The 15,373-nt window shown below is 32.2% G+C and overlaps 1 protein-coding gene across 4 annotated transcripts in view; it reads right to left on the bottom strand.

Annotated features, from left to right (window-relative positions):
* Positions 1-14,809, bottom strand: part of LOC116339307 (nuclear hormone receptor FTZ-F1-like) — a 58,489-nt gene extending 43,680 nt beyond the window's left edge. For 2 of the 4 annotated variants that reach the window (XR_004200977.1, XM_031765108.1), the window contains exons 1-3: positions 14,435-14,808; positions 8,285-10,664; positions 7,846-8,165 (exon numbers count right to left, since the gene is read on the bottom strand). Coding sequence is in view for 1 of the 4 variants with exons in the window: in XM_031765108.1 (XP_031620968.1) it covers positions 7,846-8,165; positions 8,285-8,703 (739 nt within the window). In the remaining 3 variants the exon portion in view is untranslated. Of the gene's footprint in view, positions 1-7,845; positions 8,166-8,284; positions 10,665-14,434 lie in introns of all 4 variants that reach the window. The other 2 variants (XR_004200978.1, XR_004200979.1) reach the window with 2 other exon arrangements.
* Positions 14,810-15,373: the final 564 nt, after the last annotated feature.

The following is a 15,373-nucleotide window of genomic DNA, read 5'->3' as shown; positions in this document are numbered from 1 at the left end:
ACATTAAAAAAGACGTTTTAGCAAAAACAATCGAATAATAGTCCTTGAGGCAGCCACTTTAAATTCAATAAACATGAAATTTTTACGATTGTTATAATATATTACTATAAAAACAATAATGAACATGAAAAACCGATGAGATCTTTTCAATGTGTTTGCACATTCAAATAAATGGCTAAAATAAGAAATAGATTTAAATATAATTGAAATATTTCGCAGAATAGAAATAACATGTTAATGCCAGATGAAATGCAATTTTTCTTATTAAAATTTAAAATCCTTTTCATTTCCATTTACTTTGGAATGACAATTAGCAGTTCGAAAACTCAGGTTATGCATGTGGGTAAAACTCGAAAAACTATTCAATGCGAATTGAATGGAAACTTGCTTGAACAAGTGTCACAATTCAAGTATTTGGGTTGCATCTTCTCTGAAGATGGCAAGTTTGATAAAGAGTTTGAACACCATAGAATGAATGGAAATAAGGTAGTAGCGCAACTTAGATCACACGTTTTCAATAAACGTGAGTTGAGTACGGAGACGAAATTGATGATTCATCAGTCAATCTTCAGACCAACTATCCTTTACGGAAGCGAGAGCTGGGTCGATTCTCAAAATTTAATTTATGGTTTGGAAGTGGCTGATATGAAAGTTTTGCGAATGATTTCTGGAGTATCGCGTAGGGATCAATGGGAAAATCGTTTCAGAAATGAAAGAATTCGAGATGATTTGAATGTTGAGTCGGTTGATGATGTAGCAAGAAATTGAGATGGTTTGGTCATGTCCAACGTATGAATGAGTCTCGTTTGCCGAAGAAGGTTTTGTATGCTGATTCAGATGGATCGAGAAATAGGGGAAGACCTTGTAGACGTTATTTGGATTCGGTTAAATGTGTATGATGTTAATTGATTTGGATGTTAGAGGGTATGATTGATGTAGAGAAACTCAAGACCTGGCTCTCGATAGGGAAGTTTGGAGAGGAATTGTTAGAGGAATTTGAGGCTAGTCGTTACGTAAAAGACCACACACCGAAAGGTAAAATCGGTCTATAAATGATTGTTGTTGTTGTTGTTGTTGTTGTACTTTATGCTTTGATGCTTTTAATGCAAATATTCCATTAACATTGTTCATCTGATAAAAATAAAATGAACATAGTTCACGAAATTCAATGTAATATCGCTAACGCTCTCCGGTTGCTCTAACCGGAAATACTTCTTTCAATGAAAAATATTTGTTCACATATTATGGCACTGTTATACATTTCGAAAAATATTTCGGATTTACCGGACTTTGTTCAAATATTTTAAAATCTTACGTTTACCACAAACACAACTGATTAGTAAACCCAGAAAAATAAGTTGGAACGGCATTTAAGTAAATTTCGGATTGAATATTGAAGAGATGTCTATTTCATGAGTGAAATTACTCAAGAAATGAAGAAATTAAAAAAAAAAAAAAACATTTGTATATGTATGAGAGAACGTGTTAGAAAGGATTATATGGAAAGTAGGTCACGAGTACGCTAGCTATTTAAACGCAACCAGATTTAATACAGCGATTTACATTGATACACTACCAAAAAAATATGAAGAAAATATATTCCAAATAGTATACGAAAATATCAACTCTATTTGTGGCGTATAATACTGCGTTTTCTTCGTATTACAAAAAACTATGCACAAAAACATGAATGACCCGCATGGATAGTTACAAAAAAGCAAATAACTACAAACAAATCCAAAGTAGAGCAGTCAAAGAGTAAAATCTGCAAGAATTGGACGAACAAAAAAAACACACAGCAAAATCTGAAAACATTATTGTCGTAAACCAGAATACATACCGAAATGGAAATGCCGGAGTGAATAATTTGACATTAGTTTACTCTGGGTGCGTATTCGTATGTACGAATGGCATTGAAGGTGATGAAAAAGAAGATGATAAAAATGAACGTAATGAAATGGTAAAATTATGTACAGCAATATTTACCAACTGTTCTTACATTAAGGTAAGATTATTTAATACGAATTATGTATGCTACTGAAATTAAAACAGGATGGGCCATGGACAGGACTTCAGATCATACAAAATATGAACTGCATTAAATTTCATATACTCTATGCGGAATATTCTAAAAAATACTTCATAAAAGAATCATAAGCGTACCATAATTTTACATTATTTAATATGCTTATTATATGCTTTATGTTTTCACACTATCATATTCATATTAGTCAAAGATGACATGAAATATTAAAAAAAATCTAGTAAATATCATTATCAATATGTAGATAAAATACTGACTAGACTGAGAAAGAGTTAAAAAAAAGTAAGCGAAGCGTTGTGCCATTATATATAGATATACGCTGCTCACAAAAATTACTGGGGGGCGAAGTCAGCAGCGCAAATTACGGCGATAGCACGAAAGCAACAACAAATAAATAATAACCGAACTAGCAGACATTGACATACTAACACAGTGGCCATGACTGACTTTTCCAACGATGTGTTTCATGTTAAAAACAAAAGCGAGAATCGTTGCAAATTGTGTATACATTTTTAGCCGTTTTTCTGTTTTCCTTCTTTCATTTCGTTTTCATTGCGTTTGTTGTTTTTTTTTTTTTGCGTCAATCGAATGCACGATTATATATTTTGTTAGATCGGAATAAATTTGCTTATATTCCATAAAAATTTCAATTATTTTTTTCTATCTCTCTGAAATTTTTCTTGAATTGCTTCAATTGAAAATTGGGCTTTCGATCACTTTGAATTTTGATCAGACCAGCAGAAACGTATTCACAGTGATACAACTTTCAGATAAATAATTTCGAAAACAGACATTAACTAATTATTGAGTATTCGGAAAATTTCTAATACCATTCTTGTTTGTATTATTCGAGAATGTATTATGAGAATAACATTTTATGCCGAATTTTATAAATTATTTTCATCAAAAATATCGCTAATTTAATTAATTGAATTAATTTAAAATCAACTAAGACTGCGACTCATATTATATTCGATAAAAAAAATATAAGATAAAATAAAAAGTTCCAGTTCACAGCCACATTGTTAATAAATACAAGCTTAAAGCGATTTTATAACGCCCGAAAGTAGGCAAAATATGCGATAACATTTCGTCCGACACTTTTAACATTTTATATGATACAAAACTTTGTGCAGCATCATATATTGCATTGCAATAAATTGTTTTACATAAATACATAGTTAAACTATGGTATTTTCGTATAAAATAAAGAACGAATGAACGATAAAACGAATAATAGATATTTCTGGAATTAAAGAACGATCCGAGGTCAGTTATTTTGTTATTAAGTCGTTGTTTAATCATTTTTAACTTAGATTAATTGGACTCTTTTCAGATAACTGAAACTCTGCTGCAGTATTACCAGTATGAACAATTATAATTTTTTTCCCCTTTCCTGTATCGGATTTCAAACTTTTGCACAACTATATTAAAAAAAGACATAATATGACCAAACTTAATCCATGCGACCTTTACGACTATTTCGTCCTTTTTTATTTGATAAAAAAAAACTGGAGCATTCACGCAAATACACGAAAAATAGAAAATTTCAATGTCACCCCATTAACCTACTAACCCAATAAATGAATCAATACCAAGCGCCGCTGTGCTTCGTTTCCACATTTTCCTTATAAAAAATGCACTGCACACTCGCTTCGGTCTTAAGTACATGGATTTTATTAGGATGCCCCATTTTATAACTTTCATTTTATGTAGTGTTACTCAACGAAAAGCACATGGAACAACGGATTTCGTTACTTGTTTATGTCGCATGAAATAGGTTGCAATGCGTTCGTCGCAAAATGCTCTATTGAATTTGATAACGTGAAAAATTACTTTTTCATGGCAATACTTGGACTGAATTTCTCCTGTTGCATTTCTAAGTTAAGACGCCTTGACGTCGTTGAACGTTTTCGATGTTTGAAAATAAATATAAATTTTTATGATTTTTTTTCTTGCAAATATTTTAACATTCAATTGAAACTTGATGGAATTTATTGGTCAAATTAAATCATTGCACGGTAGCAAAGAACGAAATAAAGCAATATTACGACGACAACGACAAAGATTAAGTATTGCTTGAATTTTATGGGGTTTGAACGTCATATGTCGTAAATATGTGCTCATCAAATGTTTAAAGGCGGCGTATGTAATATAAATAAATCATTTTGGAGTGGTTTGATATACACAAATTTTGTGTCACAAAAGCAATATGCGCTTTTATAAATTTGTTTGATGTAAGGATTTTTGTATTTTCGCTGCGTTCATTCAATGTCTTAATGATATATATTCGTCTTATTTGCCACACGATAAATGGATGACGGTTCACAGCCGAATACAATTATAACAAATTCACACATGTAGAAATGAAAGGGGAAAATACAACGAAACTGATGAACAGTAAAACACTAAATACGATGCGATTCGAGAAGAAAATATTTTTTCTTTTGCTGTAATAAATGTTCTTGGGCCTTCTCCAAAATATAAGCAGCAATTAAAATTCTCAAATTCCAATGTGGGGACAAAAAATAAATAGTGCATCTAGGCACAAAATGACATTAAAACATCAAAACAAAGAACCTCGAATCGCACATTTATTTTTCTTAATGATTTACTGCTTCATGTCATTGCTGGTGCAACAATGCACATCAAGATTTCAGATTGGATAAATTATTATGAGCTATGCCAAGATTTGCATAAATCTCAAAATGGAAAATAGAATATTAATTGGGATTATTGAGTGGAATAAAAAATACCATCGAAATGAATTAACCTATTAAATAAATAAAACATTCATCTATTTCGAAATATTATGCAATCTGCTGTCACAATGTCCAGAATAAATAAGTTCGTTCAAATACTAAAAGCGTATCATTAATCGAATACACAAGACATTGATCAAACGCTCTTCAATTTGTAGATAAAGCAGATAAGATTTGAATTGAGCAAAATATACAGGGCATGGATAATTTTTACCAATTTGAATTTATCATGATAAATAAACGAATATTTTTAATTATTTGATAACAACAATATTTAAGTAGAATAACATTATGAAAGGGAGGGTTAAGAGAATGAAACTCATTTTTGCAATGAAAGAAGATGTGATGACCTGAAAAAAAATATATATATTCATATATACATTGACAGTAACGTCAGGCTATGCCAGGCTTGAAAATACATTCAACGTAAATCAACCTTTACTACTCTCCGCTATGTTATTACTTCCTTGAATATATTTGCTACATAACAAACAGCACCACATTTTTTTTGTATGCATTCATTTTTATTCATACATATACATAATATGTGATGCACGGTCTACTCACATGCACTGTACATGCCGCCATAAACGATGTAGAATATTTGCTCGAAAGAGAATAACTCACAACGCTAACGAATTTGTAATAAATGAAAATAAAAATTGAGCTGCGTCAATGAGAGACGTATATGTGTGAGTGTCGATGACGCAATACAAAACTGCAAAACAGTATTCGAATAACAGTGCAAACCTTTCTATTCACTTCTTCATACAATATACGTACTGTCTCTCTAGTAGTATGGTAGAAAAAATAAAACGCAATGGTTGTAATTATATGGTTGTTTTATATGTATTCGCTAAAAATCACGAAAAACAGAGAATAAACGAACTCATATAAATATGAGCGTTGTTCATCGTCAGAGTTAGAAGAATCGTAAAATGCCACACTGACTCTAAAGAGAATTAAATACAACGTCCGCTTCCATTCATTACACTGTCTCCATTTCGAGTGTAAATACGTATAATGCAAAAGCACGCAATAATGGAACATACAAGCGACAGTGAAACGATAAAAACTGACAACAGAACTAAACTTTCGTTTGTATTGCTCATTTCCCTTGAATTTGTACCGAATGTCAGTGTTTTTACTATCAACAAATTATTATTCGAATTGAATGGGGCAAAGTGCAAACACTACTGAATTAAACAGCCGACATAATATTTTGAGTAAATTCATTTCATTCAATCAAAATAGTGGTTATATATCTAGATCCGTTGTGTCGTTGTTGTTTATGTTTGACTCTAATGACAAGTAAAATCAATTATTTTTTACAACACCATTACACCTCTGATGTTGTTGTTGTTTCTTTTTTGTTTTAATAAATTTGTTTTTATAATAATTATTTGACGTGTCATAGAATAAATGTGCAGGGCAATCGGAACACACAATATATTGGGTGTATGCATTAAAAAAGGGAATTTTTTTGGTAGAAAAGAATGCTTTACTTAAATAAAATTGCAAGAAAATCTTATTGAAAGTATTGTCCATCGCTAGCCACTACTTTTGTCCATATTTTAGTTAAAAGACGAAAATCGGGTCGAAATGATTCTTCGTCCTTTGAGGTTATGTATTCATTGACCCTTTTTTGGGCTATTCCATAAATAGAGAGCTGCCAATCAGGCACACGACATTTAATCGATCCAAGTGGGTACAATTCTGAAAGGGCAATGTCTATTGATCATACCGGGGAGTAAAAGACGCTTCTCTCCAACTGCGCTCATCTTATTCTGGACCAGGTGTGCAAAAAGTCAGAAAAAATTTGCTTTTTTTCGTTTCTTTTACTTTCGAAACGGACTAAAATCGACTAATTATTATTGGCAGACACCATTTCTATCATATCAGATAAGTTTCAGCATTTTTTGATGCACAGTATTCTTCCGACTGGATCGAATATTTAAAAAGTCCCCAAAATTGAGGGGTAGTTTCCCCCCAGCCGATTTTTTATGGTTGGCTTGAATCGATTTTTTTCTTTTTTGCTCTAAGCTATTGAGAAAGGTCCATTCTACACTATCAGTGACAACACTGTGCTCGAATAACATTTTTATCCATTTTGTGGCATTATCATTTTTGCCCCCCGCGAATTATGTTTTTTTCTCCAACTTTCAAAATTTTCCATCGTTGAAAAAAATATGATGCGCACAAACAAATGAAACACTCTTGACTGATTTTGACAATATTTGAATAGGCCTTTCAAATGACGTATCTGTCATTGATCTACTACAACGCAATCGCAAGTGGTGACATCTATTCTAATTTCCTTTTTTAATGCATTCACCCAATATGATACTTTTATACCTTTCTGGAATATTTTAAGATTTTTCGAATTGAATTCATTCATCAACTTGCAAATCATAATTTACTGTATGTTTGGCAAACAATTTTGACATATTTAAAAGTCGACCAAGCAAAAAAAAAAAAAATGATTGAAATCGTTGAAAAAGGTTTAATTGCCCATATTTCACCAAAAATGCGAAGACTAGATGGATTTGGGTGATGTCTTTTGCCATTATAAATGTGATATAGTATTTGCCACAAAAAAGTTGAATTAATTCGAATTTATATATGTTTGTAAACAGAGCCTGTCTGAACATTTTGACATTCCATAGTGAAATTTCGTGATGCGATTGCTTAATAATGAAGCGCATTTTTGAGACTTTTGTAATCGTAAATTCAATAGATGTTTTTTTATTTTATCAAAAAGTTTTTGGTCTCTTTTGGTATATCGTAAATATTTCGGTTGTTTTTTTCGTTAAAATAGAATCAGCCAATTTTTGGCGATGTATTATTATTAAAAAAATCAATATTTTCATGGATGAAAATCTTGACAGAACGAAACAGATAAATTTATCGTAAGAATCATCAAAATTTATGGCTCTTGGCTCATTAGGTGTGAATTGTAGTTGACAGCAATGCAACAGCCCTTATATGTTGTTCGAATTGTTTAATAATAATAATGATGCAAAAGTGTGTAATAAATACCTTGGGATGCTTCATCTTCGTCGTTGTCGTCGTTTTCATTTTCCATGACACCTTCAACATCTTCGAATGAATGCCTTTGAAGAACTGAAGTTGAGCTTCTCTTTAGAATATGGTCATTTCCGTTATTGTCGTCATCGTCATCTCCAATATTATTATTGTCGATTGAAGTACCTCCGCCACTGTCATCGATACATGCTGTAGCTGTTGATGCATCGCGCTCTGAAACAATCGTTCGTTGCACATACGGCAAACCATTCGTTTCAAATATCACGTATGGTGTGCTACAAGAAGTTGTACACGAGGAAGTTGAACATGAGGTGCTTGATAGTGAAGAAGAAATATTAAAATCATTTCGACTACATTGGACGTTGGATAAAAAAAAGGTTGCTGTCTACAGAAGACATATTTGATTGTAATGGGTATATGATGCTTAAGTTACCTTAAGGTTTGCTGTTCACCCGATGTAACTGTAAGTGTATCGTCTCCATTGCATACGATTATATCAGCATTTGTATCTTCAATTAAAATTGTATTGTTGTTCGATTGCAGCTGATTAATGGTGGATGTGGTAACAATCGGTGTAGCTGTACTGAAGAAGTATTGTGTTGTTGTGTGTGGACTATCGGATGCATCCAAGTTAAGCTTTACTGAATCCCCTAGTATACTATCAATTTGACTGTTTGTATCAGTTATAAGGTGCTCACTACCGCTAGCAATAACATTACCAACACCACTTCCACCGACAATACTGACATTGTTCACTGTTGTCGATGCTGCCGTACTTAAGCTTACATTGCTTAGAACGACAATCGTTGAATTTGGGTGAATTTTATGATCTTCGTGCATTGTTTTTCTCATTTTGATTTGATGATCTAAGATGAATCACAGATTAAAGCAGATATTAAATAATTTCCTTTTTTTATCGTCCGGAGACGGTATTTGTCACCTTTGTACTTTTAATATAAATTTAACACTTTACACTTTCTCAGAGATTATTCAATTCATTGTATGTATTTTTTGTATTTTTTTATAGTTGTTATTATTATTCTTATTATTTATGTAGAGTGACAGCTCCATTTGTTTGTTGTCGTTGTAACAGGAAAACCAAAAATCGGCGACGAGAGATTTCAATTCAGATTAATTATTGAATTTCGTTTTTGCTGTTTCTCTTTGTAGTTTTTTTTATTAAGTTTACATGATTCCACAATCTAAGTTCAATTGAACTAAATTCTTTTTCAGTTCAACCATTGCATCATGTTGTTGTAGTTGGGGGTTTCTTCGCTCTTTGTGACTTTGCGTGTGGGTGTGTGTATTTGTAGTACACACAAGCACTGATACTGTTGAAAATATGAATAGGATAAGCTTTCAAAACGATTCAATTCCTTTTTTTATTGAATCAGTGTATATTTGTGATAAGTTGGTGTTTTGATTTGGTATTTTAATGTACACGCAAAAATGTGTCGAGATGCTGGCGTGATATTTATTCCCCTTGTTCTCTTTCCCTCGTTGTTTGTTGATACTTAATATTAGGTAGCTGGCTGACTGTTACCTATTTTTTTTAGTTTTCTACCACTTTCGTTACAACTATCCTTACATCAAATTATATACAATCCCGCTAAAAGCGAATCACAGATACTAGACACACACAACTGATGGAAGAGAGATTAAGTTGAACTACACCAGAACACCAGAAATCCAATTGACAAGTACGCGTGTTGCTCTTGCACTCTCGACTGGTTGGAGCTTCAAATTTTCAAGTTTCTCGCCTTCGAATGTATTCGCGTCGCTGCGATATATACTTATTCTTTGTTATATTGGTACGCATATATAAATATATATTATATACATATATCCGTCTGAGTGCGAATACTGACGATTTGGGATCGAATGTGGACGATCCATGTGCACATCATCATTCACAGCAGCAGCAGCAGCAACAACAGCAACCACAACGGCAGAGCATGTACAGCATGTCGACTAGATGCTCCTCTTTTTTCTATATACTAAAATTCTCTGAGTTTTCTTGTATATAGTGTGTGTGTGTGTGTGTGTGTGTGTGTGTGTGTATATATACAAGGAGAGAATAGAGCGAACCTGAAACTAAATATATCAGTTTGAATCAAATGGCAACGGAGGCGAACTTATTTAATATTTATGGTAAATTCGTACACACTGCTGACACACTAGAAGAGACTTTGTGAACGGATTTGAAATTTCTTCTCATGAGTGTTCACGTTACAATATGTAGTGCAATGTCGCTACCGCAGTTTCACTGTCTGTGGTCGTAGTTATATTATCGTTTTCGCGTTCTTCTTGCATTGAGACTATCGTTATAGGATGACTTATTTTTGTATCGTTTCACCTTGTCTTCTCAATTCACAAGCTATCACTTTTGAAGTGATGTTTTTTTTTATTTTCAACGGTGATAAGAGTTTCGGACATTTGAATGTTTTGACTGTTTTGAGCATCCGACTTATGTTTTTCATTTGTAAAGTGCGCTAATTTGATGTATTTCTTCTAACGTGCTATTATCACTATATTATTGAATCATTAGTTTCAGTACCATTCGAAACACACTTGAATATTGATGAGATGCAATTAGTTATAGTTGAATGGTAACGATTATGTCCATTTTATTCAAGAGATTAGAAATCTAAAGTATAAGTCACCACAAGTTTCAATTATTTGGAAACTCTTTATTTTGCGTATAAATTTTTCTTTTGTATAAACTGTTATCGTTGTTTTTTTCACTAATTTTACAATTCTACGATGTCGATTGCGCATAAGCCTCCCATCCGTTGATCCCATATAAATGTAACCTGCAAAAATTCAATTGATATTCAAGTTTAGATTTGTTATTATGATCTACATATTTGATTAAAAAAAAAAGAAATTAGCTTATATTCAAAATTTTGTAGGTCGTGTGAAGAAGTAATATGTCAGTGGCATATATTACTGGTACGTATTGTGACGAAATCGTTACTTCATCGTTAGTATATATGAACATAGACCTGATCTAATATTGACCATAAATACACGTAAAAATTCGTGACACACTACATATATTGTGGTATGAACAACGCAACACAATACTGCTTAAGCCAACGCAAGACCAAAGTAAGCGAGACACAACAAACGGCAGAACATACTTGAATTTTTACGTTATATCGATGTATGTGTTAAAACTCCATATCCACGAAGAGAAAAAATACTATTTATTTATATTTTTGATTGTGTTATTTTTTCTTTGATGTGTTCTTTTTTTTAATGAACTCAAGTTCTCACCACTACTTTTGCATATATTTGTTTATTCTTATTTCACTGGTCCACAGATTTGACTAGCCCAATGAATTGTTATGAATTCTAAGAAAATTGAGGAGCTACGCATGGGCTGTGTTGTTAGCTAAACTCAACAGACTTATACGCATTTATATGTACGTTCAACAATGATTGATCATAGCCCATGCAGCCGACGACTTATTATTACTCATTCATATACACTGAAAACGAATTACAATTTATAAAAGGAAAATTGGCATGAATGAAAGGGAACGCAAAAACCGTCTCATCCAAAATGTATTTGAATGAGAGCGAGAGTGCGAGCGCGAGCAACTGTTTCGAGCTGTATTCCATCCATAAAACTGGTATATTGTTATTCTTTTTTTAAATTCTTATTCTTATTCTGTTGTGTGTATACTCTTCGTTGTCATGATATTGGCGTCTTTTTCATGCTGTCTAAAACGCCCGTTCAATCAAATGATGGTTTGCCATTTTTGTCTCTCTTTTGCTCACTACTATGCTATTTTTATTGCTTTTGAATCGCGCATACATTTTTGCTGTTTTTGTTTCAGTATTGAGTTCGAAATCCCAGACTCTTCTTGACAATGTAATGTCAGATGTGTTCTGTATATTACTTTGTTTGCTAGAGAAACATTCATGAAATGTAAACAACAACAAAACAGCGAATGTGTTGTGCATTTTTTTTGACTACTCTATTTTCTCTAAATGTCCAACGAATTCTGTAAATTGTGATGTATTTTACCATTTTATCAAAATTTTGTGCATATCTTAAGCCTTTTTGGTAAACATTTAATCACGTAACAAAATAACCTCGAGATTAGCAAAATTTAATGATATTTTCATTTTGCCAGTTTGGAATTTATAAAAATAAATATACTTTTACGGAGTTGACGGATTTACAATGAATGATAGGAATTGTTGCACATGCAGATCGGCATTGCATAAAAATTAATTTTGTATTGTTTTTGGATGCATGTTCAAAATTATACACATGTCAAAATTGTTATAATCTAATCTTATGGATATACTCGATTTTGTGTGTAATTTACTAAAGACTTTATTAAAAAAGGTGTACTTGAACATTTTTTTTTGTTGTAAACCCATATAATATGCAAAGTGCGCAGTCTTTGATGTCCAATTTCAGACAGTCTCATATCAAAGCGAAAAAAGACGTTTTTTCATATTTATATAAATTACAACAATAAATCTATATAAAACGAACGTCTAGTTTCGCTTTGATGTGAATCTGTTGAATATTCTGTTTTTATTCTAAAGCATTCAATTTATATATTGACAGCTCTTGATTGAATTTTCAATATTAATTTTTAAAAAGCTCATGTTTTTAGTATTCACACATGATTTTTACTGTAGAAAATCTACTTCTTTTAAATAGCATTTATCGAAATTCCTTTAATTTTTGACGACAAATTAATTTTTTTGAATACAAAGTTATAACCGGAAAATGAAACTTCTCTTTTATCGGATTTTTAAGAGCATAAATATGTTTTTCTCAATAAATAACAACTTTATCGACGAAGATTTTCAAGAGACAAAGGCACTCGTAGACCTGATCGCAGATCTTGCATACAGAGAGAAAATCCAAAAAACATTATATCACTCGTCTTGATTCTTTTCTTCTCCACGTTCGTCACTACTCAATGTAGACACATACAATACGCGAGAATTCATCCTAATATGTATATGATGTAAATCGTTCGTTCGTTGTACGTGGAGGATACAAATGGCAAAAGTGATAGTTTATTTATTCACGCACACTCTAAAAACAGAAACACACACACACAGAGAGAGAGAGAGAGAGACAGAGAAAGATAAGGAGATTGGAATAGAATAAGAGGGACGGATGGAGGACAGACAATAAAAAATGCCCACTAAAAGGATAAATATAATGAATGCCGAAATTGAAGTAAATCGATGATGATACTTATGCTGATGAAATAAAGACTGTAAGACATTTCTGCCATACTGTTGGCAGTATTGTTGTTGCTGTTGTCTAAGATTATATTTTTAAACACTTGATAATGTTTTGATGTATTTCTTCTATGAATCGTTGTATATATTCAAATGTGTGCAGGTAAAAATGTTTTATTGCCAATAATGTTTTGTTCTTATTAACATATCAATCTTATTTTTTTAGCTGTTTTATGTATTGAGGTGGTGTGCTTGAACAATCCTGATTCATATTTTCTGCGTTCACTCTCTTTTTCAAGGAATAGAAACGAAATCATTAGCACTTGAATGTTAAATCCTCTTTCCGATTTACTTGCGTCCTCACCATATTAGCCAAATTTGTCGACTTCTGTTAGGAAATTGATGTATAGCCGGTTAGAGATTTTTTTTTATAACGAGACACCACTATTCTGTTTGTGTTGATAAATAACAACATTGATGTAACCAATTTAGTCGTATAGAATACATATATGTGAAGTCGAATACACCTTTAGCATTCATTCGTTCATTACACAACGTACCACTACGTTTAACGCGTATAACGATATGCTCTTGAATGTTTCTCTACAAATCTTCCACTTCGAAGACGATAAATATGGATTTTTACTGCTTTATTTGTGTGTATCGTGCGCCCTTGCTTGTTGAGTTAATATATCTTTTTTGGTGGTTGTTATCGTCGGGTTTCTTTCTGCTATAATATTTTTTTTTAGTTATGACTCTGTGTTTCGTTGTGTTATTGTTTTTATTGTTGTTGTTGCTTTTTTATTAATGTATTATGTGCGATAGGTTAGAATATTCGATTAGACATATGAATCGTTGCGGCGAAAGAGTAGCTCTTATTTTTCTCCAAATAATACTGCAACATAATTTTTTTTATGAATAGTTTATTTGTTGTATTACAACAAATAAACCGTGTGAAAAAAACTTCATGTTGCAGTATTATTTGGAGAAAAATAAGAGCTACTCTTTCGCCGCAACGATTCATATTCATGTAACTCGAATAATCAAAACAAGTACACATGCTCACGCACAATTTTCTTTATACGTAAAATAGTTGTGTCACGAATAGAAGCCAACTTTTATTTTCATTGGACCATTTGAATAAAAATAAAAAACAAACAAACAAACCGATTCTTCATATATACACACACATAACAATTGGTCTTAACATTGAATCTTGATCAATATATCCGACCTCCACAACTGACACTATGTTAGATGAACAAAAAATCAAATAAGAAAACTAAAAACGCGTGCGACTTAGCTTAAACAAAAAAAAAAGCTTTTGGAAAAATCCCAATCAAATATTTTTAACACTCACAACATGGATCAAATGTCAGTTCCGCTCAACACATTGACAACATTTTTTATTGCCTTGAAAATTTTCACTTGATTTTCATAATAATTAATGTCAATTCAAAGTCTTTTTGTCATCTTGCAACGATCCGAAATTATATGTGATATTTCCACTGTTCATTATTATTTTTAACTGATAAATTGATTGTATTTGCTCGATTTTAATGGTATTTTAGCTCACCAAAATTTATATGTTTATAATTCTTTTTCTTTTTTTCCTCTCAATTGGTATTTTTGTGAAAATGAAAATCAAAAGTTTGTGTGTCAAAATGTAGATATAGGTCTGTAGGCCACTTACACTCCGTGTATTCGAGTATAAATCAGACAAAACTACATGACACAATCGTCGTATCGTATATTCGTTCGTCGCATTTTTGCTTGAATACGATTGTGTTTTTACAGACACACATAGATTTAGAACGTTGCTAACATTGTATACGTATTTGTGTGCATGTATGTACGTATTTATGTATATATATACATGTATATGTAAGAGTGTATGTCTTTATTATTGTGTCCGTGTGCACGTTTGTGAGCGCGCGTTAGCATCCACTGTTGTTAGATTACTCATATGTATTCCAATTCAATGGTAGGATTGTTCTATTTCTTCTCCGTTGCCTGAAAGGCACAGCAGCAGGCATAAGAATGTGGATGTATGCGCTAGTTATACACAACGACAACAGACACAATAAAAGGGAGCTCAGGGAATATAATATTAGCATTCATACTACATGAACGTACGGGCCTCTATTGTATACATTGCATGTACAAGTATGCATAACACGACGATTCTAATTCGACTGATATCACGAGTCAGAATGAGACAAAATACATATGAAAAAAAAAACGAAGACGCACGATCGAAAGAAATATTTGACGAAATGAACAACAAAAGCAACGACAA

The sequence above is a fragment of the Contarinia nasturtii genome, unplaced genomic scaffold (genome assembly GCF_009176525.2).
Source record: "Contarinia nasturtii isolate CC-2019 unplaced genomic scaffold, AAFC_CNas_1.1 Cnas_scaffold_493, whole genome shotgun sequence".
In the NCBI taxonomy this organism is placed as follows: domain Eukaryota; kingdom Metazoa; phylum Arthropoda; class Insecta; order Diptera; family Cecidomyiidae; genus Contarinia; species Contarinia nasturtii.
This window is presented reverse-complemented; position numbering and strand designations above follow the sequence as displayed.